General features: G+C 41.3%; 2 protein-coding genes across 2 annotated transcripts; both read left to right on the top strand.

Moving 5' to 3' along the window:
* The first annotated feature begins 687 nt into the window (after positions 1-687).
* Positions 688-7,664, top strand: LOC139918730 (cone cGMP-specific 3',5'-cyclic phosphodiesterase subunit alpha'-like). Its single transcript, XM_071908166.2, has 22 exons — positions 688-1,155; positions 1,731-1,883; positions 2,567-2,656; positions 2,831-2,971; positions 3,176-3,250; positions 3,366-3,430; positions 3,604-3,670; positions 3,794-3,841; positions 3,943-4,092; positions 4,317-4,460; positions 4,606-4,671; positions 4,896-5,042; positions 5,463-5,570; positions 5,711-5,820; positions 5,966-6,053; positions 6,238-6,338; positions 6,453-6,560; positions 6,746-6,809; positions 6,899-6,973; positions 7,080-7,163; positions 7,372-7,531; positions 7,624-7,664. Exons 1-22 carry the CDS (start codon positions 688-690, stop codon positions 7,662-7,664), a joined length of 2,553 nt encoding a protein of 850 aa, XP_071764267.1.
* Positions 7,665-13,520: 5,856 nt separating this feature from the next.
* LOC139918738 (leucine-rich glioma-inactivated protein 1-like) lies at positions 13,521-19,602 on the top strand. The gene is made up of 8 exons (XM_071908174.2): positions 13,521-13,717; positions 13,944-14,015; positions 14,724-14,795; positions 14,887-14,958; positions 16,406-16,477; positions 16,995-17,164; positions 17,312-17,476; positions 17,628-19,602. Exons 1-8 carry the CDS (start codon positions 13,521-13,523, stop codon positions 18,443-18,445), a joined length of 1,638 nt encoding a protein of 545 aa, XP_071764275.1. The 3' UTR covers positions 18,446-19,602.
* The last annotated feature ends 1 nt before the right edge of the window (position 19,603 follows it).

Genomic DNA, 19,603 nt, shown 5'->3' with positions numbered 1-19,603 from the left:
TTCTGTCCGATCAGGTTGCTCACCCTCATACAAAGCCTCTCAGACTCAATAAGACACTTAAACACAGCTTTTATCATGTAGGCTATGCCTCCCCTGACCTTCTTTGCCTGGTATTATTATTATGGTATTATCCTTATCCTCCTACACCACATGAATCAGTCATATTGTGAATACTTCTTTGCCAAAGTAGTATATACTGCACATTTGCAAAATATGAATGCTAATGAGCCCAATATGTTATCAGGTTTTTATACATAGCTTCAGGAAATCCCAAGGTGTAAGTGCAGTCTTGACTTCTTGCCTCCTGCCCTCTACCACACCGCAGGTCATAATTGCCATAACTCAGCCTGTGATGGGATTGGCCCAACTAAAATGACAAGCGGCTGGATTTACAAGTTAAGAAAGCTCAGGGGTTTATGACTCTTGCGTCACAGTCATTAGTTCCCCATGGGATCCCCTTACCCAGTAAGCCACTCTCTACCTTCTGTTACTGGGGAGTAGGTTGGAGCTGGAGCTTTGGTCCTGTGCTCATAGAAGAGACTGGGAGATGCTTCAGTAGGCTCTGCACCGGCACATCTTCTGGAAACCACTTTCACTGCTCTGCTGTTCCTCCATCCAACTGGACCCTTCTGAGGAGCGCATCTCTGAGCAGCTAGAGAAGGGATCATTTATACAAACTTGGACAAAATGGCAGACAAAGACAGTGTTGAGAAGTTCCTTGACAACAACCCGCAGTTTGCTAAGGAGTACTATGAAAAGAAAGTCAAGGCAGATGTGATCACTGCTGCCTTCAATAACCAGGTCCAGGTGAAAGACCCGGCCTCTTACAAGGATGTCACTTCCATCCAGGAGGCTGAGTTCATGTTTGAGCTTGTCAAGGAGCTGCAGGGCACCAACCCGATGGAAAAAGCATTGCACAAAGTTCTCCAGAGGATTGCTCTGCTGATCCAGGCTGACCGCTGCAGCTACTTTGCCTGCAGGTCCCGGAACGGCACACCTGAGCTGTCCACTGTCCTCTTTGATATAACGCCCACCAGTCCGTTTGACAAAAATCTAGTGAACCCCAATATAGAGATTGTGTTTCCCACTGACATGGGAATTGTTGGGTGGACGGCACACTCCAAGAAGCCTCAGAATATCGTTGATGTGAAGAAGGTGAGCTAATGTCAATGTGAAATTGAATGAGATGATCATTTAATACTAAGTTTAGAAATTAATCAACAATACAAGTACCACAACAGTTAGGTTAGAAAGAAAATCACTTGTTTAGCTCCAGTATATGGTCAAACAAAATGTGCATGTAGAGATAAGAAACATCAGTTGCGTTAAGGCCAAGTTGTATCCCTTGCAGTAATTGCATCCCATGCTGTATTTGAGATGAGGCATTTGAGTAAACATGAATTCATCTTGTAATTCTGTCTCAGTAAACCCTAAACACGGTCTCTCATCTCTGAAGAGATACAGTACAGTGCAGCCCACAGCATGTCTACTGATGAATGTATATTGATGAAGGAACACACATTTTCATGATTCAGACCATTATATATCCCATTATATCTCATCATCAATAGTGCTACTAATCCATTTGCATGAACTGAGTATTGATCTGTACGAGAAACAAATTTTGAGGATGCTCTTCATACGCTGTGAACCTTCATTGATCTTTGTGGTCAGTGTATTAACGCATGAACTTTAACCATTCTCTTGTGGTTTTTCATTGTTATTTTCAGGACTCTCATTTCAGTGACTTTGTGGACAAGCAGACCAAATATACCACCAAATGCATGATGACTGCTCCCATTTTAAGTGGAAAGGAGCCCATCGGTGTTGTGATGGCACTCAACAAGCAAGGTGCTAATGAATTCTCAAAGAGTGATCAGGAGGTGAGTGGGCGGGGTGCTTCTTTTTATGCCAGGTTTGCATAGTTGCTAGTCCTACCCAGTTGGCATTTATATTTGTGTTTTTGCCAAAAATGACTCACAAACACAATCATGTGCAGGGACTGAACTTGACTGGACTAAGAAACTGAAAGTATGGCTTTGAGGTTGCAGGGTGTCAGTGCATCGGGTGCCACTGGATGTTGAGGTAGTGGACAGAAGGAATGAAAACAACTCAGCTACTCTTGGGGAACAATTTGGCAAAACTTTAATATTATAACCAACATGTTTCGGCTGCAATTAGCCCTTATCATGGTTACAGGATTACATGCATTGTCAAAGTAGTAGATGGAGACAGACCCTTTACAAAGGTCACATACTTATCTTCACTTGCAAAGTGAAATTGCCAACTTTAGCCCATAAGCTTCCTGTCTCTGACCCATATATTTAGAGGCTTGACCTGGTAATTTGGGTCATCGTTATGACAGTTCAACTCATAATCCAGTTAGGGAGGAGAATCTCAGACGGTTATTTATTCTTCATAGACCACTGTGTGACATTTCCTCTAGGAGTCATCCAGTTCACTATGAAGTGTTCCCAGAAACATTTGTCCTAGAAAATGACTGATATTGAAAGGAAAAATGTGAATGTGTCTAATAACAATATGCTTTTTTCCTCATTTTCTCCAGCTCTTCAATAAATATGTGAACTTTGCCGCTGTGGTCGTTCTCCAGGCCCACACTGCTTACATGTGGGATGTAGAGTCCAGGAGAAGCCAGGTAAATAAAACAATAAAAACGTCCACTTCTCAGGTCTGGTTTGCCTAAAAAAAAAGCACACAAAAATATTCGAGTTGTTGATTTTCTTCATCTGTTTCTGAAATAAATGGAATGATAAAAGACTTCTGGGGCTTCAGTCAAAACCATAAGCAATGATTCTTTTCCTCACCATAGGTTATGCTGTGGTCAGCCAGCAAAGTGTTTGAGGAGTTGACGGATATCGAGAGACAGTTTCACAAAGCTTTGTACACAGTGAGGCAATATCTCAAGTGTGAGAGGTACTCTGTGGGACTCTTGGACATGACCAAAGACAAGGTGCGTTTCACAAAATCAGGGAAAGATTTAAACTATAATACTGGCAGTACTTAGTTGCTACATGCAGATTTCACAAGTTGTTCCACACATGCTAGCAACATTTTCATGAGACTGAAATTTATCTGCAGCTGCATGTGGTGCAACACTTGTGCATTTATATTCATGCAGTACATGTCGTCATGATTTTGGCCTTTTCTTCACCAGGAATTCTTTGATGAGTGGGCGATCAAACTAGGAGATCAGGAGGCATACAAAGGCCCGAAGACACCTGATGGCAGAGTAAGCCCATGGCTGGGATTGTTATCGTAACATTATTGCCATTCTCCTACAAAGTACACTAATATGTGAACGTTTAAAAATGTAAAAAGACGCTCTTTTATGTTATTCCATTCAGGAAATCAACTTCTACAAGATTATTGATTACCTGTTGGAGGGCAAAGAGGAGATTAAAGTTATCCCGTAAGTATCATGAGGCACTGTAACACTGATGGCTTAACCAGTCATTTCAGACAGATATACTGTATAAGTAGGCTTCTTCCTTGAGATGCAACCTTACTTTAAATTTTTGAAGGCATGCTTGGCAGTCTATTGAGAGATGTTGTACAGTAACACACTGCTCTCTGCTCTCACAGCGGCCCTCCTGTGGACCACTGGGCTCTGGTCAGTGGACTGCCAACATACGTGGCTGAGAATGGATTTGTAAGTTCCACTTTTGTTCCACTATTTTGTGCAAAAGTTGTATAAATGATCTGCAATTGAATACTGTGTGACATCGATCTACTCGTCTACAAACATGTGCAATGCCTTATTTTCTTCTCCCAGATCTGCAACATGATGAATGCTGCAGGAGATGAGTACTTCACATTTCAGGTGAGATACTCTTGAGTGACAATTGACCACTTGGCACTAAATGCATTTTGTCTTACAGATGCGGCACACTTGTTGACTAAAATAATCTTGATGTTTGGCAGAAAGAGGCAGTGGATGAGACTGGATGGAAGATAAAGAATGTCCTCTCCCTCCCTATCGTCAACAAAAAGGAAGAAATAGTCGGCATTGCCACTTTCTTCAACAGGGAAGATGGCAAACCATTCGACGAGAACGATGAACAGATTACAGAAGTATGAACAGTTATCTCAACTCACTTCTGTCTCATTTTACAATTTAATTTTACATTGACCAATATTATTCCAATAATGCACTCAGTATTTTTTCATTTAGATAGTGTTATTATAATGATAATTAACTTTTGCAGGTAGCCATAGTAGAACTAGATAATAAGTGAAATTACATTATTTACCTGAAGTTGATGAATCTAATTCATCTGTTTTGTACTCATCACCAGGCCTTGACCCAGTTCCTGGGCTGGTCCACTCTGAACTGTGACACGTACGACAAACTGAACAGGACGGAGTGGAGGAAAGATGTGGCCCAGGAAATGCTCATGTACCAGACCAAGGCCACGCTGAGTGACGTCCAGACCGTTCTCGTAAGCCCCACCGCGTCACTGACATCATTTCAACCAGATTGAAAAACTTGTCAAAATGTATACACTGTATATGAAGCATGTTCTATTGGACATAGTTTAACAGATTAAGAGATTGAGCTACATTTTAACTTTCATTTCCCTACAGAACACTCAAGAGAAGCTTGGCAACACACCGGAGGACTGTGACCAGAAGGAGATGTACAAACTGTTGGTAAGATGATGTTGCTCTGGTGAAGATATAAGCCTAATCCTTTACTATATTGCTACTACCCATACTGTTATCAATGATATGTAGATTTTGTGTACTTGGGAATAATAACACAATCTCTCCTCTATCTTATGGACAGGGACATGACCTCAGGATATGTCACAGAAAAAGTCATATTTTGTTAGTGAAGCTATCCTGACTGTTTGGTCTGTTTTTCCACTGTGCAGAGGGCCAACATCCCAGAGACCAAGAACGTGGAGCTGCTGGAGTTCCGCTTCAGTGACTTCCCCCTGTCAGAGTTCGAGCTCATCAAGTGCGGCATCCGCTGCTTCTTCGAGCTGGGGGTGGTGGAGAAGTTCAAAGTCCCAGCCGAGGTACAGTATAGTTTGGAAACCTGCCTGGATTCATCATACTCTGCCTGACGTCTGCCTGTTTGGGCAGAACACTACCTGTAATATACCAGATATAGTTTTAGATATAGATATAGATATAGATATAGATATAGATATAGTGCATTGACAGGCAGACCAGAAAAAAGGTAACAATTTCTCTAGAAGTGCTGTCTGCAAGGTTTCACTGAACTTAAGATAAAATCAGTTATTTTTGTTTGCACCTATGGAGGAATGATATATGCTGAATGTGATGATGCATTTTACACTGGCTGATATGATTGGCTTTGTAACCAGAGGTCCCATGGGTTGTGAGTCAAGGCTCTGCATATGATCTACACTTTTGAACTGACAATGCAAAGAATCATCACAGTTCTGTTTTGTTTTGTCACTTCTGTCATTCAGATCCTGACAAGGTGGATGTACACCGTTCGCAAGGGATACCGTGACATCACCTACCACAACTGGAGGCATGGCTTCAATGTTGGCCAAACCATGTTCACGCTGCTGATGGTGTGTCAGATATCTCTTTGGGCCCTGTTATTATTTGTATTTGTTAATTGTTTGTGCAGGGCTTGAGCAGAATATACAAAATGTATTTATGTCAATGGACTAATGTATAACGCGGGATTCTCTTCTCTGTTCCTCAACAGACTGGTAAACTGAAGAAGTACTACTCTGATCTTGAGGCCTTTGCCATGGTTGCTGCCGGATTCTGCCATGATATCGACCACAGAGGCACTAACAATCTCTACCAGACAAAGTAAGAGTCCACCTGGTCATTTTTAGATTAAATTAATGACATTTCAATGATGGGAATTTAACTAAACCTGAATAAAACTAAACATATGCTGTGGGAGAAAAAGTGATGTTGAGGTAGAGCTTTTCCTGGTGACTCTTTCTTGCAGGAGTGCATCCCCGCTGGCAAAGCTCCACAGCACTTCAGTTATGGAGCGGCATCATCTTCAGTACAGTAAGACCCTGATGGAGGATGAGGTGGGTCCTTTAATATTCTGCTTATAAGCTTTATATATTTGCCATTTGCGCTGAAACAGACAAAAAAGCTGTTTGTGAATTTTGTTCTTATTTACTGTAAGCAGATTTTTGGCAGGGATCTTGCTGAGACCTAAAGTACGCTGATGACTAACCTTCGGCGTCTTTCTTCTGCTATCGTCCACAGGACCTCAACATCTTCCTGAACCTTCAGAAGCGTCAATTTGAGACGGTGCAGCATCTATTTGAAGTCTGCATAATTGCCACTGATCTGGCCCTCTATTTCAAGTAAGAAACGTTTGCATTAGCTGTGAGCGAGATATGTCCCACATTATTTATTCATGATCTTCAAAGACCTTTGGAAAGACCAAAGAACCAACTTCCTTGTGCCTTGTCTTTCAGGAAGAGGACAATGTTCCAGAAAATTGTGGAAACCGTAGAACCGATGGCAGATGAGAAGGAAAAGGTCGGCTTCATCTCCAACAATGCAACCAGGAAGGAGATTATCATGTAAATACATAATTCATCAGCCCCTTGAGACATAGCCACTTAAATAGTCTTGTCATCTGACCATTTCACTGGCTTTACAACGGATGACTGCGCCCAATTAAAGGATTCATATATACCGTTCCCGGTTGCTGCACTACACTATCTGCCATTCAAAATGTCCTTGCATACTGTTGTATCTTCCACAGGGCAATGATGATGACCGCTTGTGATCTGTCAGCCATTACTAAGCCATGGGAGGTTCAGAGCAAGGTCTGTTCAGTTGTTAGTATGGCCGATGATTTTCCACACTCTTACTTCATTACAAACCATCAGCCACTCATCGGTTCTCTTGGTTCTAGGTCGCTCTGATGGTGGCGGCTGAATTTTGGGAGCAGGGAGACCTGGAAAGGACGGTTCTTGATCAGCAGCCTATTGTAAGAGCTTAAAAACCATTATTTTAGATGTTGCCTGTACGGTGTGTGTTGTGATTTCCACAAATCCTTTTAAAATCCTAATAATTATTTCCTGCTCCTTCCACAGCCAATGATGGATAGAAACCATGCTGAAGAGCTACCCAAGATGCAGTGTGGTTTCATTGATTTCGTCTGCTCCTTTGTGTACAAGGTAAGCCAAAATATACAGTTGAAATCATGTTGAAAGGTCACAGATTTAAAAATTTGTCTTGCTTTATTTCCTTTGAAACTTCTCACACAATCTCTTTCTCTCCCTCCTTCCTTCTTTGTCTGCGTGTGTGTGTGCATCTGCATGCATCTGTGTGTCTCTGTGCATGTGCATACCTGTGTGCTTGTGTTTATCTGCTGTGTGTCTGCAGGAGTTCGCTCGGTTCCACAAGGAGATCGACCCCATGTTTGCCGGGCTGAACAACAACAGGGCAGAGTGGAGAGCGCTGGCGGACGTGCATGAGGCCAAGATAAAGGCTATTGAAGATGAGAAGAAAAGGCTGGAAGGTGGAGACCAAGGTGAGTCCCGCTGTCTGAAACTTGCCACATCTCTCCTGCTCATGCCGTACTTGCATTGTCTTCCCTCTCTCACTGTCTTTTCTCTTTTGTTCCTCTTTCAACAGCTGAGGAAGGCGGGAAGTCAAAGACGTGTACTATCTGCTAGACCTGCCGCTGAAGCACTTATGAATGTTTGCCTGGATGTGTATTTTATACAGTATGTGTATATGCATGAGAGAAAGAATTGCAGAGAACATGGAATTATTTAACCATCCCATTCATAATGTGAAAAATTTGATTATTTTTATATACTGTAGTGTTTAGCTCTTCTTACTCCTGATACAGACCGCAATTTGAATTGAAAGCAAGTACATACTTATTATGAATACCATCATTTAGCATTATTCTTGTATATAGTTCTTGTAACATAAAATACTGCACTGAATGGAACTTTCAGTCATTAAGGAGAGTATATATCTGTATTTTATTATAACATGTATTTATATTTAATATGCAATAAGGATATTTAGCTCAATTAGACTGGATTTGGGCATCATGAGATTAAAATAGAGATGTTACTAGAGAGCAATTTTATACTGTGAATTTGACGCAGTTGGAATTGTCAAAAATCGGAACAATTTTGGAATATTAACACTAGGCTATAATGCGATAGACCTATAAATTATATGAATATTGTCAAGAGAGTTTTTTATGCTCAGTGACAAATATAACTATGCAGTCTCTTACTTCTTGCTTTCATTTAGCAAGTAGTGCTTTCAAAATTTCAGACATATGTCCCTGGCAAATGGGTGAGAGATGTAAGAAGATTTGACTGAATTGGATTTGGTTATAAGCCAGTTGGAGCCCCGCGGCTTTCCTTTTTAAGTCCCTTGCTTACATAAAGTAAAAACACTGCTGTCCTGCTCAGAAGTCAGGGATGAATGTGTCACTTACTGCACAGGAAGGTGGCATGAGGAAACTTTATGCAACTGGCAGAGTAAGAAGCCACTCTTTACTGGGGAAATGACATTGTTTAGGTGTGCAACAAAATATTAATCATATTGTGTTTGCATAACATTAAAATGCATTAAGTTTTCTCTTTCCAAACCCTGTCTCGCAGATTTCTCATAACAGAGAAATTGTAACTTGTGGATGCACGTAGCAGAAAAAAATAACATTTTATTGTATTCTATTCTCAGATGCACCTGTTATGCTTTTTAACATAAGAACATATTAATGAATGTAACCTTTGTGATCAGGTTTGACACTATGACACATGTATATCTTTCAGTACATAATTATGTGTGCATTAGCATCATGTTGTATGAAACCTCAAAAAAGTGAATAAAGTTTATTTTCAAAGCATGTTAATTTTGTACCTTGAAAGTTCATTTTAGCATACTGTGCATTCTGAAAACTGGAACAAGGAAGGTTGTGATTAATCAAGTTTGCCGTAAAGGAAATGTATTAATCGTGTTTAATTTCAGCTCCAGCATGGTTGTATTGTAAATGCTGTATCAGCCTTTTTCTGTCTGTCTATGTCAATAGAATATAGTACAATATTAAACTACAGTATATTCACTGCTGAGAGCCAGCTAAGGGCTAAGGGTTTGAGAGAGTAGTGTTGACCAAACATCACCCTAATCAGCTGGCTAACAAGCTTAACAAGCTGATATTCATTCACCAAATATATACATCCTATTTTCAGAATGAACAGGATGGCTATATATGGCCATGGCATATTTCTGAAGACAACATACTTACTGTAAAATATGAATTTTTTTGTTTGTTTCTTTGTTTGTTTGTGTTTTATTCTTCCTATCCAGCCATATCCATAGCCATGCCTCGGCCCTCCAGCTCATTCCCCCTCACCCACACTCACACACATCATGACCCATCTTGACCTGTATTATCTTTAAGCTCACAGGTCGCAAATACACTATCTGCAGCACGAGGCTTACTGTAAATGATTGGATTATTTCACGTCTCAATTGCAGGCTGCCTTTCACAAATTTCACATATTGGATTTCTGTCAGCCTGTCTGCCTGCTGGTCTGCCTGTCTGTCTGCCTGTCTACAAAGGGCTGTGTGTGTTTATTAGCTGTTTTCAGTATGCACACAGAGCCATGTGCTTGGAATGTTTGGCATGTTGAATGACCCCAGCTTGGGAAAGCCATCAGATGTTGCGGTGCGTCATATGAGAATATCCCCGGAGGATTTCACGCAGGCTCAGCCTCCCTGTTGCCTCTTACTGCACCTGAAGACCTGAAGCTGAATGTAAACATGATGTGATACTGACATGACTGGGGCAACTTCTTAGTACTACAAAAATGATCCAGAATATCACTGTACACATAAAAATGTTGAAAACAGTTCATTTTCTGTGATTTGGATGAAAGAGTTTCAGCATTAGAATTTCGACATTTCGCAACATTCTCCACTGATGTCACACATTTAAATTTACATTTTTCGGTATTTAGCTAATGCTCTTATCCAAAGCAAGCTATAGCTAAAATAATCTTACATCTCTGGACTGCCAAGATTACAAGCAACCAATAGAAAGGAGTGTAAGGATCAAAGTCACAGCATCCCGACAAGAAAAACAAATATTCCTGTGCTTTGACTGAATGAATGTGAAATTACTTCACCATCACAAAATAAAGGCATGGCAAAAGGAACACCAAAGATTCAGTGATCAGTAGGATTTTTCCACTGTGACATGATGGAGCAAAATAATGAGTTGAAATATTGTGAGTCTTCACAGAGCCCCCAATTATTTCATTTTTAATGTTTTAAAATGAAGGTTAAAATTGAGTTCTCCCTTTCAAATCAAAGCGTGACTATATAAAATAGCAAAGTAGCGCAGTCTTTCATATTTAGAATTCAGGAGACTTTTTTACTTGTGCCTCTGCCATACCTGATTATCTCTTTGGCTGATAAGAAAATAAACTTAGAGGATAGAGAGAGAGAGGAGGTCCCCCTTGCTAAGCCAGTCTGGTGATTAGTGTTGACAGGTGGCGTGTCAACTTCATAGTTCATACAGGAAGCAGAAAGTGTTTCAGTTACAAAACCCCAGCAGTCGCGTCATAGGAGATAAGCCAGCTTTGAAGACTGACAGGACGCCTTGAGACAGCATCCAGGTCAGAGGTCAAACATCAAAACATGACAAGGATGTGTCGACTCATCTGTGCGCTGCTTTCATGCTTTCACTGTTGGGAGGACTGTTGGAGTTATAGCTGTGGTCCTTTTTATATCAGTTTAAAAATGCTCACCCCTTTTTCTATGGAAGAGGATTAATTAGGCCCACATGTGAACAATTAATTTGAGTTCTGAGATTAATCTCAGAATTCTGAGATTGAAGTCAGAATTCTGAGATGGAAGTCAGAATTCTGAGTTTAAAGTCAGAATTCTTAGAATAAAGTCAGAATCTCAGAATTCTGAGATTAAAGTCAGAATTCTGAGTTACATTTTTTCACATGTGGCCCTAATCCTCTGCCACATTTTCCACCTCTGTAATTTAGAACATATAACAATAATGGTATTATGATTATGATGATGATAATAATTATCATTATCAGTGTTTTAGACTTTTTTTTATCCAATCAAAAGAAATAATAATGGGAATTTTGAAAAGCAGAAAGCCAGGGTGTGATTAGAAAACTGAAACTCCTTCCAACTGAAATCCAAAGAATGAAGACCTGAGAACTCACACGTCAATCAACCTCTGACAAGGCCAAACCTTGGATCTACACTTCCCTCTAGTGGGGAGGTCGGCCCCTCAGTGAAGGTAGATGGCTGAATGGCTGTTATATACAGTATGTATATAGTATGTATATATATAATATTATTATGTATATATATAATATTCCTTTATTTATCCAGGGAAAGTCAACTGAGCACACTTTCTCTTTTCCAGCAACACCCTGTTCCCCATTCATACAGTTGCACACATTCACACCTGGGAGCTGCAGCACAATCACACCAAATGTGAATAACAACATGAATGTTTCAATGAGAAATGCTTTTATTTTCAGTCCTAGTCTTTTTTGGCCACTGTTGACTTAAAGACATATTAGTGAAGTCATCCACATTCGTATAGTAGTTATTAACAGACAGGAGGCAAGAGCAATCCAAAAAACTGGGCAGCCTCCAAAAAGTCCATTGAAGGACAACGATCACATGAAGAAGACAACACCAGACTCAGAAGTATCAATAGCTGTGGACATCGCTGTGGCAAAATAGTTGCTGGACAGTGTGTGTTCTATTCTGGTGATGAATGCTGGCATTTATGAAGCACAGACACTACCCATCAACTTCTAGCACAACAATAAAATCCAGTGTTCTCCATTTAGTCCAATAGCTGCTTATGAAAAATAGGGTATATTATACATTTATGACTTTCATTCCATTCCAGCTTCTCCATATCCATATTTTCTCCTTTCATAAGTAAGTAGCTTCCTTTAAGAGTATCTTTTTCACTGATAATAGCTTTATTCTTCCACCCCATCTACGACAGCCAGCAGCATACCATGGAAACCTTCCAGTCTGAACTGCTACCCGGAATGCCGTGCTTTCATCTTACAGGCTAAATTGTATTATCACCATAAACAGACATTGGATATCAAATGTTCTAATTACATCAGGGCTGGAGAGACTGGAGGGCCGGAGCAGCGCGTCTCTATTCAGAGGCCTTTTAAAGACCCTTGCACATGTCTCTTCCCAGAACTGTCTGAGGCAGGCCTGCCAAGCACAGTGGGTAAACATATTAATCTCAGAGCTCTGGGGGATGCAGAAATTAGATGGTAAGAACCTTTAGAGCTCCCAGAGGATCCTGGGTAGCCCAGCTGCGCACAGTCATGTCCGGCATGTGAGAGGGCCAGCCTCTCTGTTCTGGATGTTCCCATGGTAGTTTTGGGGCTGTGTGGCGTTGTGAAATCAACAACATGACGCTGTGCAGTAAAGCAGGATGCACAGGGTGAGGGGCCAAAGACGCAGACTCTGATAACCTGGGGTGTGTGTGGGGGGATGGGGGGTGTTTCACTGAGGCTATACTATAAGCAGAGCAGCTGTCAATAGGATGGCAGTGGGCTTCCCCACACCCCTCCATCAGAGGGCAAGCTCACATTCATTATTTGCATCCCCCAATCACCATGGAAACCACAAACCATGAAAGAAACCTTTGAGCTTGCTGCAAATTAAAAAACACCCAGATTGTGTATTAAATCTATTGAAGTGTTATAATAGAATCTCAGTCATGAAATAGAGGGGTCTAATAATAATAATACCAATGATAATAATAATAATACCTATCATATATATATATATATATATATATATATATATATATATATATATATATATATATATTATATAATAATAACATAATTTAGGCCCACAGTATTTGCTGTCCAATGGTCTACATTGAATCACATTATAATTCTGTTTTGATAATATCAGTTCATTTCCATTGGATTTCCCTCCCACTCCCCGCATAGAAAGACAGTATGCGTCTGCGCTATAGGCAACATCTGCTGGCTCATACAGGGGCTTCCATCCCGACGCATTTCCACAGCTGATTCACGAAAAATTACACAAGCCGTGTCGGGCGGAATCCTCCAGGAGCCTGAATTATAGGCGTGGTTTTGGATGGAGATGCTCCGTCGGCTCCCGCTGGGAAACCCACCTGCCCTCACACCGCTTTATTGTCACCGTGCCAGCTGGTCTTTTCCTGAGCTCTAACCAGAGCGTCTATTTCAGTTGGCTCTTTTTTTTCCACAGTATATATATTAATATTTTCTTCTCCTGGAGGTGTAGCGTATCACAGCACTCGCGACATACGGGGCGTCCGACTTGCTGGATGAAATTACCTTCGAGGCAGCGGCGCACGGCACTTGGCGATAATAAACAAGAGCGGATAAAGCCTCGCTTGGCCTCCAGGAGCAGATAGAGGGACCGCAGCGGAGACCCTGGTTCATGTGTAGGATTATTCGACGCACAGGTCGCGCCCGCAGCGGTTCGCAAGGATGGGAAATGCAAACAAGATCCCCAAAAGATTGCCGTGGCTTGGCGTACTTCTGGTGGCGTCTGTTTTACTTGTAGTGGACAGCAAGAGAGCCAGGCAGCCCCGTTGTCCCTCATCATGTACATGTACCAAAGATAACGCGTTGTGCGAGAGCGCAGGACTGATCCCTCGCAGCTTTCCCTCCGATGTCATATCACTGTAAGTCATATTTTTCATTACGCATGTTTTATTTCCCAGGGATAATAAAATCCTAACCAGTGATTGTCATTACAGACAATTAAAGCGCATGCTCGGCCCTATTTGCTGGCTAAAACATGCATTTCATATGTATGCAGCTGCACAGTAACAGATAATCAAGGAATAGACTGTAATGACTATTTCTCTGAGACAGTATGTTTAATCTGCCTGCCGTGTTTCCCCACAGATCATTCGTGAAGTCTGAATTCAGTGAAATCCCTAAAGAGAGCTTCATCCACACGCCTGCCCTGCATCTCCTGTGAGAAATCTCCCTGGAGCTTTTTGTTCTTCATTCTTTGTTACACGCTGTCAGTCGCCTGTGAGGTGATCAACGCCATGTTTAAATGGACAACAGATCTCTCCCTCATGATAATCCCACAGTGTTAGTAATGGAAGATATTAGGGTGTGTTGGTTTGATTGTGGAACATGAAAAATGTGATGTTCTTTTTGGAGAAGATGGAAATTCTCCCTAGATGATTTCCCTACATGATGATGCTTTTGTCACGTTGGATATCAGTGTAGATTATGCTACATCCCCTGCTGGGCCTATATCCAACATTATGTGTCTGTTATGGCTTAAAAGACATTGTGAACTAGGCCTTAGCATGACGCCTATTTAAGGGGGGATCCCTCCTTTGAAGAGGGAATCCCCTTCTCTCCTGTCTCATGGGGTATTGACTGAGTCATTGTGTCCTTCAAAACAAACATGTAAGACTGGAGGAATCCTATTGGAGTGATGCTCCTTGCCTTTATTGTAGCTGAATTAATTTCCAATTAGTGGCAGGAAGAAAGCAGAATGGAGAAGGTTTTCTATCAGGCAGGCTGGTTTTTCTAAGTATGATTTGGGATGGCAGTTTGTTATTATCCAACCTGATAATTCTTTCAATTATAAATATGCACATATTGTATAACACTCGTATAATGCATGTGAGTGTTAACTATTGATCAACGCTGGTGTTTCCACAGCCTTTTCACAGCCAACACCTTTGACTCTATAAACGAGGATGCTTTCCTTGGACTTCCTCATCTGGAGTATCTGTGAGTAAATGACACAAGTTTACCATAAATCTATCTTCGTCATCGGCGGCATTGCTTCCTTCCTCATACATTTACTCTATCCCCTTTTCAGATTCATTGAAAACAACCAAATCAAGTCGATATCGCCACATGCTTTCCGCGGGCTGAAAACTTTAGTACATCTGTAAGTATAAATTTATCAACGGCTGGTAGGAATAGTAGCTGGAAAAAGTAGAGATACTGTAGTAAAAATATTTACATATAAAAACTTAAGAACCATGTGATTAATTTATTTATTTCTTTTTCATATTTTTTTTTTATCACAGATGGTGTCTTGGGCAAGAGAGACAATGTTATTGTTATTTTTAGGATGATCTCTGCATGTTTGTATCAGTAGTCAGTATTATCCTCTGTCAGCAGGTGCAGTGAAAGTGCTGGGCCAGTGAAATTCAGGCTAAGTCGGTTTATTACACAACATTAATTGCCACATAGACATTTCCCTGGACAACAATAACAGCATGCAGCTGTGAAGCTGCTGAAGCAAACACAGGTCACACTCTTTGCAAATGGGACAAAACACATTAAAGGAAAGTGTCACTTAAGTTTTCTGATAATAACAGATATTCTCTGTCAGATGTTCTGTATCGTATTTAGTAGGACTGTTGTAAAACAGTACATGTACATGTATTTGCAAATCCACTCTGTCCTTCAACTTCCAACTAATTAATGCACAGAAGTTTGAGGCCCCTTACATACATGTTTCTAAAGGTGAAATCCCTTTAATTGTATGTAGCACTGGGGAGAAAATAAACAAAACATTTTTAATAGGCAGGGAAAAAGTCAAGTCAGCATCTAATGGTGGTCAACCAAGACAAGTCCAAGATTTCAAAGAGACTCAAGATCAAGACCAGACTCGAGTACTGCAGCCCTGATATTCAGTCTATCAAAGAAAAGCATGAGCCTAGTGTTGATTCTAGGAGTTTTAATATTAGAGCTGCATACTGTGGAAATACAAGTACAGTATGCCATTATCCAAGCACAGCGGTGTCAACCGTCTTGAGCATGAGATATACTTTTTTCCTGTTATTTTGTAGCTGTGAAAGCCATAGTATGGCTGAGGTGGCAGATCTAAAAATAACTTATGTTTCCTCAAACTCGCAATAAGCAATTTTCCTGCCTCCAAGCTCCAGGGTGGCAATATGTGCCCAAGCTCTGTAACGTCTTCTACTGCAAGGAAACGCTGCATAACCACATCCAAATTCAGATTGTGTAACTTAAGTTCCTCTCACGTCTTGCTGCGCTGAACTCTTTTATATTTACATTTTTAACATTTACCTGACAGTTTTGTTCATAGCAACTTACAATTTGTATTATTAGCATTGTAGCCTAGTAATAAACCAGTGTAAAAACAAATGCTAAGAAAAAGAAAGAGGATTAAGTCACTGAATGTTTTAGCTTTAGTAGTATGAAGAGGAAACTAAGAGCTAATCAAGTGCAGGCAGGATAGGAATGTTTGGGGGAGGTGCGGTAAGGTGCATTCTGAAGAAATGATGGAAGAAGACCGCAGTCCGGATTGTGTTCAAGTTATCAATGACTACAGCATGGTTGACATTTCTTACTCTCATTTTCAGGAGTCTGGCCTACAACAATCTGGAGACTCTGCCCAAAGATGTATTCAAGGGTCTTGAGGCCTTGACCAAAGTGTAAGTATGAATTTTATAGCCACTAAAGCCATGGCCATGGCACTATGGTGAAACAAAGGGATGAATTGCATAGTGTTACATAAGTCTTACTGTACTGTATTGTGGACAATGTCTTTCTGTACAGTGTGCTATATATGGAACAGCTCATCATTATTCCACTTCAGCCAAGACTTGAAAAATGTGTGGGCAGCTGGTGCATTGAACATCATTAAAATTACATGCGATATTGCGGAAGAGAGATAGTGTGCGATCTATCACCCACTGAGGAAGTTCTGCTCTCCTTACCCCCTCTTGACATTAATGTCACGCACAGATACCGCTCGTCTGCATGCAGCATGCTCCTCTCGTAAGACCATTAAGGTGTGCTCTTCTCATCCTGAGACTGAGAGAGGAAGAGAGGAGATGCCGGCAATTATACTTCAATGACGGCAGATTGTGACACTAAAATTCACACAGAGTTGAAAGCAGGCCGGCTTTTCAGGGATTAGAGACTAGCTTTTGTGGTTTCCTCCCTCAGAGACCTGCGGGGGAACCAGTTCACCTGTGACTGTAAGCTGAAGTGGCTGGTGGAGTGGATGTACCACACCAATGCCACCGTGGACCAGATTTATTGTAAAGGCCCAGCCTCCCATCTGGACAAGAAGATCAATGACCTGGTGCCGCAGTCCTTCGACTGCATCACCACAGGTGATTATAGGCTGAGTGACACAAGAGAAACCACTGACAAAGATTTCAATATTTGTATTTTACATTCATTCCAACCAGCTTTTTTAATTTCACTAGATTATTGTTTTCCAATAATAATAATTTGGTGTGTTTTTGTTTCTCTCACAGAGTTTGCTTCCTACCAATCCCTCAAGTTTGAATCTATATCTGTGGAGGCATTTTCCTTTGGGAGTGACCAGTATGTGGTGTTTGCTCAGCCCTTCATTGGGAAATGCAGTTTTCTGGAGTGGGATCATGTGGAGATGGTCTTCAGAAACTTTGATGATATTGACAGTAAGTAAACAGTTTCAGATACATACTGTAGTTGTGGAAAGGGTATGTGAGGGTGTTTGAGAGGGGAGGCGAGTTTGGAAGAGGAATGCACCACTAGATGGAGACATGCATCCATAGTATCTTTTTTATCCCCTCTCTTTCTCCTCCCTAGGCACCTCCACAGTGATTTGCAAACCTCTGGTGATTGACAACCAGCTCTTTATCATTGTGGCTCAGTTGTTTGGTGGCTCACACATCTATAAGCGCGACATCTCCGCCAACAAGTTCATCAAGATCCAAGACATTGACATCCTCAAAATCCGCAAACCCAACGATGTTGAGACATTCCGCATAGATGAGGAGTCCTTCTTCGTCATCGCTGACAGCTCCAAGGCCGGGTCGACCACCATCTACAAGTGGAACGGTAACGGCTTCTACTCTCACCAGTCGCTCCACCCGTGGTACCGGGACACGGACGTGGAGTACATGGAGATCTCCTCCAAACCTCACCTGATCCTATCCAGCAGCTCCCAGCGGCCGGTCATCTACCAGTGGAACAAAGGCACCAAGCTGTTCGACCGGCGCACCGACATCCCAGAGATGGAGGACGTCTACGCCGTGAAGCACTTCCAGGTCAAGAACGACCTCTTCATCTGTCTGACGCGCTTCATCGGCGACTCCAAGGTGATGCGCTGGGACGGGGCCCTCTTCCGGGAGCTGCAGACCATGCCCTCGCGCGGCTCCATGGTGTTCCAGCCCTTCGCTGTGGGCAGCTGGCAGTACGCCATCCTGGGCAGCGACTACTCCTTCACCCAGGTGTACCGCTGGGACGCCAAGAAGGGCCAGTTTGACCATTTCCAGGAGCTCAACATCCAGGCGCCCAGGGCCTTCTCCCCCGTCTCCATAGACAACCGGCAGTTCCTGCTGGCCTCCAGTTTCAAAGGGAAGACGCAGATCTATGAGCACCTGGTCATTGATCTGAGCAATTGAACGACTGATTGCTTGACTGGTTGGTTGGTTGGTTGATAGGTTATTTGACTGATTGGTTATTGTATATGAAGTTGGATGTTGAAGCAGACAAGGTGCTGTTTGTACAGGAGTGAAAGGGATTATTAGTTGAATCCTAACTTGAGAACGACAGGCATTACTCTTATTCCTTTTTTAAAATCTTCCATTGATATCAGTGCATGATAAATGTGAGAGTTGAGTTAAATGCATGTATCTCAAGTTAGGATTAGACCCAATGTTGTCAGATGTTAATGCATGACCAAGGCCTCAAGAAGGCCATCCCATCCTGATGAATGCAACGCTTGAAACATCCATGTTCGTTAATCCATTAAATCTAGCATTGGCCAGTAGGTTTTTTTTTGTGTTCGACCATTCATGTGACTTAACACTGTTTATACATTTGTAATCTCATATATTTCTCTAGGGAAAGGAATAAACAAATGGTACTTTTTAATCTATTAATATGTTTAGCTGAACAAATCTGCCAAAATGAAATGTTTACATTTTTCTGTCTTTCCACTTGTAAGCTAAATGATTTGTAAATGAAGCTTTTGTAAGTTCAAGAGGGACCACGCCAGTTAGATACATATTTGTTAAGGAGATTGATATCGTTTTAAAATTATGTTTATAGTTTGGAAAATATCAACGGAAATGTTGTGTGAGGATCTACCTGTATATCCTTGCAACTTACATTTTTATTGTTAATGGTTTGTACAACATTTAAAGTATTGACAAAAATTAACATTAACACTGTGTTTTTCATAATATGTATGGAAAAACTTTTGGGGCGTGTTTGGAACTATTTTCACAACTTGGGGAATTGAAATGAAAAACTGAGGATATTGTTAATAATGTTACCTTTGACTAACACATGTATGCAAAATACAACAATTGTGTCACATTAGGAGTAAGTTATTGACTAATACCATGCTATTTAGACCGAATAAAGGTTTACATCTCATCTGAGCTCCCTGCTGGCACTGTGTAGCATGACAATGCTTCAATGTGAAATATCAACCCCAGGTCCTCCAAGCAAATTGACACACACTGGTACATGCACTTCATCCCTTGAGCAAAACTGTCATCTTTAAGTTAGCTGTGTAATTATGGATTCAAACATGAGAAATTCAATAAAATAAA

Source organism: Centroberyx gerrardi, chromosome 15 (genome assembly GCF_048128805.1).
Source record: "Centroberyx gerrardi isolate f3 chromosome 15, fCenGer3.hap1.cur.20231027, whole genome shotgun sequence".
Classification (NCBI taxonomy): Eukaryota; Metazoa; Chordata; class Actinopteri; order Beryciformes; family Berycidae; genus Centroberyx; species Centroberyx gerrardi.
The sequence above is the reverse complement of the archived record's forward strand: the minus strand, read 5'-3'. Positions and strand labels throughout refer to the sequence as shown.